The 10374-nt window shown below is 49.1% G+C and overlaps 1 protein-coding gene across 1 annotated transcript in view; it reads left to right on the top strand.

Annotated features, from left to right (window-relative positions):
* The window catches only part of CNGB3 (cyclic nucleotide gated channel beta 3), a 108604-nt gene that overhangs the window by 67471 nt on the left and 30759 nt on the right, over positions 1-10374 (top strand). The window contains exons 8-10 of the mRNA XM_015565628.1: positions 525-589; positions 1759-1881; positions 6240-6381. Of these exons, the coding sequence (XP_015421114.1) occupies positions 525-589; positions 1759-1881; positions 6240-6381 (330 nt within the window). The remainder of the gene's footprint in view (positions 1-524; positions 590-1758; positions 1882-6239; positions 6382-10374) is intronic.

The following is a 10374-nucleotide window of genomic DNA, read 5'->3' as shown; positions in this document are numbered from 1 at the left end:
CTCAATCAGATTGAGCACGTTTTTAGCAAAGGCCAGCTTAGGAGTACCCTAATTAAGTTAATAACAATGTACCTACCTATATAGTTTCAGTTTAAAAAATTTAGCTTTCAAAAGAAATTTCAATCGTTGTACTGTTGATATTTGGCTCTGTTGACTAATGACTTTGCCGACCACTGTTCTAGGGGAGTGTGATTTTAATTCTTGTAAAATAGGGTTCTACTCTGCGCTTTATAAAGAAACAGGGAAAATGCTTGTAAGCTTGATTTTCATGAGCATTAGGAACAAGACTAATGAGAGGGTGGAGGTCCAATAAGCCAGGAGCTGTGGAAGTTGGTTAGGCACTACGCTAAGTGACCCTAGAAGAAAATCTACTGAACAAATGCTAGTTTTTTTGTGTTTTTTTGAATATATGTAGATGGAATTATTTTGAATGACAAAAAAAATGTGTTTCATATAGTTTTATTTAAATGGATGTCATTAAGACTAACACACTTTGGGATTTCCTCTGCTTGTTTTCTATATAGTACAGGTCATTCTTTGAGTTTAATCATCACCTGGAATCAATTATGAACAGAGCTTATATCTACAGGTAAGATGGGGTCAACCATGGACAGGGCGTATATCCACAGGTAAGATGGGGTCAACCATGGACAGGGCGTATATCCACAGGTAAGGTGGAGTCAATTATGAACAGAGCGTATATCTACAGGTAAGATGGGGTCAACCATGGACAGGGTGTATATCCACAGGTAAGATGGGGTCAACCATGGACAGGGCGTATATCCACAGGTAAGGTGGAGTCAATCATGGACAGGGCGTATATCCACAGGTAAGGTGGAGTCAACCATGGACAGGGCGTATATCCACAGGTAAGATGGGGTCAACCATGGACAGGGCGTATATCCACAGGTAAGGTGGAGTCAATCATGGACAGGGTATATATCCACAGGCGCGCTCAGGTAGTAAAGGAGGAGTGTGTAAGTGCATTACCTGTTCCAAAGATATAAATATTTTATAATTCTTAGCTTCATAGAGCGGTGAGGTGTCTCCCTTTGTTTGCAGTATCGGTCATTGCCTTCCTCCCGAGGGCCGCGTGGGCTGCCCATCAGATGGAGGAATGTTACCTCCTGCAAAGAGAAGGGATCATCTTGGATTTTGGCCACATAACTTGTCAGGTTATGTTCTAAAACAGACTTGAATATATTCTGAACTGAGATGAGAGTATGGAAATCATACTGCCTAAAAGTGAGGGTGTAATTCACACCAGAGTCTGATAACTGTTTTTGTCAAATAGGACTAAAAAAATAGGCCAAATTCCCGGCTTCCAGAACAGGTACAAATAACTGTGCTCAGTCACAGGCTGACTTCCCGTCTCCCTCAGAAAACTCATTCTCAGCCAAGTTTCGTCTATTTGCTCTACTGATGCTCTGGTGCATGGAGACCTCCAGCCACATAATCATAGCAGGAAGCCGGCAAGCTTTCCCGAGGTTAAGTCAGCGTGGCTATTTCATGGGACTCTAGGTGACCCTGGGGCACATCTTTAGGGAGCAGATCCCTAGCATCTGCAGAAAGAGAGGGAGGTTTTTACTCTGTCAGTGCTCGTCAGGACACCGCAGTCAGAGAACGTGCCTGGCTCCATCCTGTCACACTGCTGCCAGATTTGGAGCAAGGAGACTAGGCAGCAATGGTCAGAAGAAGGAACCGCTAGCCAGGCTGCGCTCGGAACAGCGCGTGTCCCTGCTCTGCTGTCCTCCACAGGGTCGCTCGGACGGCGGGCTGCTTGCTGTTTGCTCTGCACGTGAATGCCTGCATCTACTACTGGGCTTCTGACCACCAAGGCTTCGGATCCACCAGATGGGTGTACAATGGTGAAGGAAACATGTGAGTTTTCATTTTGAAGGAAACTTTTATTGCCTTCTTAACTTTCTGTTTCAGTGTAAGAGTCTTGTAAAGCCAGTGTTTTTGAAACTGTAAGTCACAACCCATCAGTGGACAGTGAAAACGCTTTAATGGGGTATTTTCCATGAAAGAAGGTCAAGTAAAAGAGGACAGAATAGGAAATATCAGAATCTGTCATATCTAGTAGGGGTGCATATGTGTATGCAGATGTGTGTCCATGTGTGCACACGTGTGCATGCATGTGTGCACATGTGCATGCTCATCCTGTGCTGACCCAGAAAGTGCATTTCTTACTCTGCATCATGACCAAACAAGTTTGGAAGCCTCTGCCTCAGACAGCTGAGGGCCAGGTAACGTTCAGTCACTCGGTGCGGATCTTTAGGGTGAACTGTGTCAGTTGTTTGGGGGGCAGGGGAGGGCTCATTAGTTGACCCCCGAAGGGGTTTATGGGTTATGGGTCAGCTATGACCACTCACTCAAACACTCAGAGAATCACAAGGACTCTGTTCAACTTGATGATTAGACAGGCAGGACCCCAGGAGAAAGAGGTCACCTGACTGTGTCAGGGAGCAGAGTCAGGACTCAGTGATGGCACCAGGGTACTCACCGTGAGACTCCCTGGGGGCAGACACAGGGCCTGGCCCAGTCCCCTCCACTCGCTTTCTGCACCAGTGAAACGACATTAGAGGCAACATCCTCGCCAGAAAGAGCAGCCCCAGCGTGGCTCTGATGGGCAGCCCACGCGGACCTCAGGAGGAAGGCAACGACCGATACCGCAAACAAAGGGAGACACCTCACCACTCACAGGCCACCTACAGAGAGTAGGACGTGTGTAAGGACTTAGACCAACAATTTTGAACTTTTAACCCAAACTGATTTTAAAAATTTAAAGTCAGAGGCCCACTTATTAGGAAAGCACACCTACATACACACACAGACACACAAACACACAGGCACACAAACACCCAGATTATCCCATGAGAGTTTACAGCCAGATCTATAAGTAATTCCATTTAGCATGTGAATTAATTTAAGTAGGTATTTAGTTTAGTATAAATAACTAATTTACATAGGGAACTGAGTAAGGTACCAACTCTAGTAAATATTGTCTAAAAGTGAGTGTATAATTCATGCCAGAGCCTGAATCAGCGAGCTAGTACAGAGCTGCACCGGAACTCCTTCTGCTGGGCGAAAGTGCGCTAACATCGGACTTCTGATCCCAGCCGTGGCGCAAGCCGCATGTCCACAGGGCCCATCTCTAAAATTCAACAAGCTCCATTACTTGTAATGTTTGTTGTTTGTGATTACTTGTTACATTTCTAGATAATTTGTGATCACAACTGCTTTCAATTATTGCAAAATTGTAAGAAGGATCGCAAAGTCTACCAAACAGCTGTGTGTGCTGAGGCCGGAGCAGGTGGCGAGACGCCATCAGGGAACAGAAACAAAGGCAGTGTCTTCATCTGGAGAAGTGACAATAGGATCAGAAAACTAAAAAACAGAATCTGTCAAAAAAGAATGGACCAAATTCACCAACCAAAAGTGATTGTCAATATCAGTCCAATAAGCTTTAAAACAAAAATAATTTTAGGAAAAAGAATGTCACCATATAACAGTAAAAGTTTTAATTCCCCATTAATATATCCCAATTCTAAATGGTATGCACTTAATAAAGTACTTATAATAAATCAGAGAAACTCATATAGCAAAAATGAATACATGGAAGATAAATCAGCAAAAACACCATCAAAGTGTGGACAGCTGCACGTGACTGATTGGTCTGAAACAGTGGTTCTCAACCTTGGCTGCACATTAGAATCACCTGGGAATCTTTTTAAAATCCTGATTTCTGGGCCTCATCCTCCGGAAATTCTGTTTCTTTGTTATGGGGTGGGGCCACATTAGTAACAAAGAAACAGAATTTCCGGAGGATGAGGCCCAGAAATCAGGATTTTAAAAAGATTCCCAGGTGATTCTAATGTGCAGCCAAGGTTGAGAACCACTGGTCTGAAACAAGAACAGTTAGTGAGGACAGAAAACGTGAGAACGTAGGTGCCCGGCTGGGTTCAATGGCTGTAAATGGAACCTTGCACGGAATAATTAGAAACCACCTGTGCCTCTTACTGCCTCACAGAATTACAAAAGGGAGCCCTCCCTAGCCAGGAAGCAGGTCGCACACTTCCCAGCAGCGGTTCCCTCCGGCCACCTCCCTGAAGGCAAGCACTGCCTTCCCCCAGGCGCCGACACTGCTGTGTCGCCAGGAGACCCTCAGAACCAAAGCTTCCCCTCCAGGGGCAGCCAGGGCACGGTTGCCGTCCTCATCCTCGGAGAAAGGCCTCTAGCAGCGGCATGCTCACATATTCCAGGACAATCTGCCTGGGGCCCTCAGGGGCACGGCTGCTCCTCCTGTGGCTTTGTGCACTCCGGCCTTGCAAGCCTGTGTGGTGTGTGATGACCCCTAGATGGAAGGTGCTCCCGAGGCCACTGGGCTGGTAAACTTTGCCCTCGCAAGGACCAGGCGGCAGACTGTGGCCTCAGTCGGCGCTGGGCACATTTAAAATAGAACCAAGTTTGCTGCTGCCCCGTGAACCCTCACCAGACTGACACCGTATGCTTCAAGAGGAGACAAGAAGTCCCTTCCATTTGTATGGTGAGAGGGCACCCTGCCTTAGAAAGCTCAGGGTCAAGGACAGGGCTTAGCCAAGGGGAAGCATGACCAGGTAAGGTTCCCTGGTTCCCGTGAATACATATATTTATTTCTCTTCTGTTATCAGTTCCCCAATATGCCCAAAGCTCTCAGCACACCTTAAGCCCCGATGCCTAGCACACGGGTCTTCACAGGAAAGGGGAGCGCCAGGCTGCCCAGGGGACCACGCGGAGGACGTGAGGAAGGGCTGCCGCCTGCCCGCGGCTGGGGAAGCCGAGGGTAACAGCCCCGTCTCCCACAGGAGATGCAGGCCCAGGTCCGTGAGGGCGCCTCCCCGGAGCCCCCCAGATACTTCAGCTCAGACCCTGGCCAAAGCCCAGGAAGACCAGCCTTGACCCAGACACGCGGCCCCATCAGATACAATCAGACCGCCAGGCTGCAGAGTTCCGTGAGCAGAGGGAGGCGGAAGCGCTGGGTCACTACCCTAATCCTAGAAAATCCGTAAGATACCACCTAATTAAGTCACAAATGTTACCTTTGGTTGTGCATGTCTGGATATAAGACACGACAGAAAAGAATCCTCAAACCCCAGGGCATCAGGGCAGAAAACCTCCAATTAGCAACAGACTGTTCACACACACACAATAGTGTAAGCCAGCGCCTGAGCTGCATAGGGGAGTGGTATTTAACATGGAAAACAAGAAAACGAGGGAGCAATTCACATGCGTGTCCCTGCTCGCGCCGGTGACGGAGGAGGGCACGGGAGTCCCGACACCTGTCGGAGAGGGTCACACAGGGAGGGGAGCCGGCCCTCCCCCCTGCTGGGCAGTATTGGCTTCAGGGGACACAGATCAGAGGGTGATGAGGGCCTGGGGTGGGGGCGGGACGGGCTAGAAGAGGTCAGTGCGGGGAGAGGGGACATATGTAACACTGTCAACAAGAAAGATTTAAAAATAAAGTTCCTTAATTTAAAAAGACACATAGGTGCAGGTAACAGGAAATGATACATTTGAAAGTTAAAACGCAATCCATGAAATTCATCCCATACTTCTTCAAGCTGCTTCTCTCTAACATCCAAGCTCACTGTGACAGTACTAAGCCCACGGAAGCTGCTGGAGGAAATTGCAGTGATGGCATTTTCACCCCCTTGGCAGAGTGGTTCCCAACCTACCAACAGTGGTTCTCAGGCGATGCACCCCGAAACCAGAGAGGAGGGAGTCCGATTCCAGGGTGCATCACCTGAGAACTGCCGTCTCGCAATCTGGGACCCTTTGGGGGATATTGGAGAGCTGGTTTTGGCCTGATCCCTGCAAGCCAGGCTGAGGGACCCCGCTCACTCCAGAGACACCCTTTGAGCCACACGGCCACCCCAGGTGCAGCCAGCCAGCCAGGGAGGGACTGCAGGAGGTTGGCTCCAGGGCGTGTCCAACCCATCTTGCCCAGTCCCACCCTGTCGGCCACCTTCTAATTAATTTCCTTTCAATGTGCATGAATCCGTGCACCAGGGCACTAGTTTAAAATAAGAAGAAGAAGAAGTTGACATTAGAACATGTGGTACTTCCCAATGCTGCCGTGGAAAGAAATCTTGATCAGGAGGATGTGTGTTATAATGTGGTGGTGATCTATGTTCCCAAGCACAGTGATATTTTAATGTTAGAGTAGAAAGCAAAACGTGTATTTTCTCTTTTCTCAGGTATCTGAGATGTTATTACTGGGCAGTCCGAAGTTTGATTACCATTGGGGGTCTTCCAGAACCACAAACTTTATTCGAAATTGTGTTTCAGCTGCTGAACTTTTTCCTGGGAGTTTTCGTGGTCTCCAGCTTGATTGGTCAGGTCAGTCAAGATGAGAAAACCAGGTACATGATGCTGTCACTGGGAAAGCGTGTGCACCTCTGTCAACTTCGCAGGAAAAATCAGAATCTGTGTGGTGCTCTTTTCAAACTAACCCTCATCTACATTCCTGAATCAGAGGAGGATGGGATGGGCCTTTCTGTTTTCAAAGCATCAAGTCTATTGGGGACCTGTGTGCACAGAGCGTTGGGTTAGACTCACAGAGAAAGGCACGTTTCCAAAGTAACTTCCTACTTTTACCTGAGCTCCCCCAAAACCTTTTACTTAAACATCAAGTATTGCCATTGACCCAGGCTAGCCTGGCCAGTGTGGGTTGGTGTTGAGGGTTGATCTATAAACCAGGAGGTCACAGTTGGATTCCAGGTCAGGACATATGCCTGGATTGCGGGCTAGATCCCCAGCAGAAGGCATGCAGGAGGCAGTCAATTGATGATTCTCTCTCATCATTGATGCTTCTCTCTCTCTTTCCGTCTCCCTTCCTTTCTCTCTCAAATCAATAAAAGTACATATTTTTTAAAAGGGGGGGCTAAAATCCACTTCAGAGGTCATATAATGGGGAGGTCAGCAAATGCCGCCCAAATTAACTTAATTAAGAAGCCATCAGTTCATCAGTGTTCATTGTGGCAGCTCCTGTCTTTGTTCTCAAGGAGCCACAGTCTCAAAGGAAAGCAAAGCAGATGCATAAGTAACTATTGCAAGGTGGTTGGCATTTGCAAGAAACAGAGCCCAATATCTTCACGGATTCCCAGATTCACAAAAAACAAAAAGCTCAACAGCAGAGCATCTACAGAAGTTACACCTCTCAGAAGGTACTTCACACTGCACATTCGAGAGTAAAAAGCCACGTTGAGATCTGTGTGCTGGGGAGAGTCAAAGAAAATCACAGAGTGGTATTCCCACTCACCTCACTCACCATGGTGTGAATAAAACCCGTGCTGTAACAAAACTTAGCAATAAGCACTATTCTCTGTAACACCGGAAGCTGACCACCCATAGTCAGCACTCATTTCCTACCTCCATGTGTGGCAAGGACTTGCCCTCCTTAAGACCAGAGGGAAGTTGGAAAACTCTGTATTCGCTCAGAAAGGGGGTGCTTCCCAGGAGGTTCCTTGGAGGAGAATTCGTTGAAACATCTTAAAAAGCAGATAAGAGTCGGTACTTACAGGTGGGTGGTTTCGTCCATCTGATGGGCAGTGATGAGCGCAGGCTGTGCTGGGGAAATAGAGCAGGTACCAGAAGGATGGAGGGACACTTGTGACTAAGGTTAGAGGTGTGTGTAGGGATGAGCTGGTTTAGGGCTCTGAATGTTCAGGCAAAGATACTGACTTGATCCTAAAAGCAATGGGAAGTCAGCCAGGGGAGGATTTTGAACAAAGAAGAGATTCAAGAAAGATGAGCCAGGCCGTAGCCAGGCCACTTGCATCTACAGCAGCATCTCCACGTGGCCTGCCACAGCAAGCGCTTTCCCACACTCGTGCAACCATGCAACCTGAGCAGCGGGGAGGGCGCCATTCCGGTGCAGGGTAACCGCGAAGCAGCCCTCCTGGTTGCACACGGAGAACCTCAAGAGCCCGCAGACAGGTCACCTAGAGGCGAGGCTGGTGGAAGACCTTTTGGCCCGGTGAAGAGCACATTCCGCACGTCGAGTGTGTGTCACAGACCCTGCTTCGCATGCATCAGCGGGACCCTGAAGGCGAGGCTGAGATTTTGCCATTGGGCCAGACTCCTTACCAAAAGGATGTGTCCAAGATGATCATGAACTTGGCTCGCTATCACCGTCCACCGGGCACAAGGCTCGTGGACGAACACTGCCCAGCAGGCCGAGCCGCGGAATTCTCCGCTGCTGTCCGGGTGGCTGCGGTCCAGGCCTCCTCCGGCGCTGTCCTCGAGAAGGCGACCCAGTGATCCCCCGACACTGTTCAAGAGAAGGCGACCCAGCTGTTCCCCAACACAGTCTAGGAAGCGGCGACCCAGAGCTCCTCCAACGCTACCCAGAGCCTGGTTCCCAGGTTATGAAGGCATTTCGGGGCCCAGACTGCGAGCCAGGCAAGGTTCTAGTGAAAACGCCTGTCTGGAGCCTTATTCTAGGTCCTGCTTCTGCCAGAAGCTGGGGAATATAAAGGGTGGTGTGGGTTGTTCTTGGTTTCCCCTCCCCACCCCCATGTTAAATGTTTGCAAACACAAATCTAAAAAGTTGTAACAAAAGAATCAAATTTCCTTAATAAAGAATTACCAAAAAAAAAAAAAGAAAGAAAGAAAGGTTAACCAAAATATAATATTAAATTGAAGGGCTGGTACTTTTTGAAATGTAGGTTTTATTATTACTTAGGTAAGGTGAGGCCAACAGACCAGGATGCAATTGGCATCAAAACATTGTTTTACAAACAGATCCAAGAGGACGGGTCACACAGGTGGCTGCAGGAGGCAGGGCCAGGGTGGGAGCAGGTAAGTGGGGTAAGGAGTCAGGTGATGTGGCTCTGGGAAGTGGGAGCTGCCTCTAATAGTCTGGCCCTGCCCTGGGGTGAGGAAGGCAGGCAAACAGTGAAGGGGCTGTGAGTGCCCCGGAAGGAAGGCTCACACTGGTCAGTCTGCATCTGGAAGGTGCACAGCCCGGATAGTATTTTGCCAACTCCAGGAATAAGCTAACTCTGGAAGGGGTTGGTCCCCATATATCAAAGCACCAAAATACAGAAAATGAAAAGCATGGTCAATGCAATTACACGGGAATAGGGCAACTCCAGCCTGAGCCTGGTAACAGAGAGGAGGGAGGCTGTGGAAAGCATTTGGGTTTGAGAAGATGAACACCAAGCAGTTAACAGCTGTGCCTATGAAGGAGAACCTTAGTGGCTGGGAGGTTGCATTAATGATGATTGGAAGTCGCAGGTAGGTTTCGAGAGAAGTACAATTCAGATTCACATGTGTAATGTATGCAGTCATAAGCTGCAGCCATGTAATGTACTATTGGTACTAACAGCAGAATCCAGCATGTGCTCAGCACTCTCCATGTCCAAGGCAATGTTTACACTATTCAACACCGTCTGGCTCCAGGTCAGTATTCTTGCTACTCAGATGTGTCCTCAACCAGCAGCAGATTCTCCTGGGAAAGTCAGATTCAGGCTGGACGCAGGCCAAGACCCAAGGAGCGGACGTGTGTACTGTAAGAAGACCTTCGGGTGGTTCCTGTGCGCTGGCGGTTTGAGTAGCGGTGCGTACAGAACCACCCCACCTGCCTTTCTGTTGACTGAGATTCGACAGGAACAGGGAGGAATGCCTCGCTGCTGGAAATGCAGAACCAGAGCCCCAGGGCAAGCCTGAGGCCGGAGGTGGAGGCTGTGCCTTGAACTCGGCGTGCGCAAAGGTGATGAGAGCTGGACACACACCTAGGAGGGCCTGGACAGAATGGCTCGTTCACGACCCACCTATAACCAAGACATGCCACGGTTTACTGCAGGCCTCCACCCTTCAACCCCAGAGCCCCACACTCCCGCTCACGCCTCACACCCTCCCTCACCTGGAGCACAGGGTGGATTCCCGTCAACCTCAACTCCTGCGCCAACAAACCCAGCGCACGAGCCACTCAGATTCCTGTCGCTGCCAGTGCTGGGCCTTCAGCGCGGCTCGATAATGCTTTTAATGGAACTTGGTTCCCAATTTAAAACCCTATTAAATTTCCCACCCAGCCTCCGAGGGCTCCGTCATGGTCACCATTTGTCAAGAGCAGCTTGGAGAAAGGAGTGAGGGAAGGCGGCCGCTGCGGAACGCTGGGAAGAGATCCCAGGAGTCAGGCTGACGCGCAGGTGGCCAGTTGACCCCTGCACAGCTGCTCAGAGCTGACAAGTACCAGGGCCTAAGAATTCTTTTTTTAAATATATTTTTATTAATGTTAGAGCGGAAGGGAGAGAGAAAGAGAGAGGGAGAGATAGAAACATCAGTGATGAGAGGGAATCATTGATTGGCTGCCTCCTGCACGCCCCC

This window comes from Myotis davidii, unplaced genomic scaffold (assembly GCF_000327345.1).
Source record: "Myotis davidii unplaced genomic scaffold, ASM32734v1 scaffold272, whole genome shotgun sequence".
Classification (NCBI taxonomy): Eukaryota; Metazoa; Chordata; class Mammalia; order Chiroptera; family Vespertilionidae; genus Myotis; species Myotis davidii.
The sequence above is the reverse complement of the archived record's forward strand: the minus strand, read 5'-3'. Positions and strand labels throughout refer to the sequence as shown.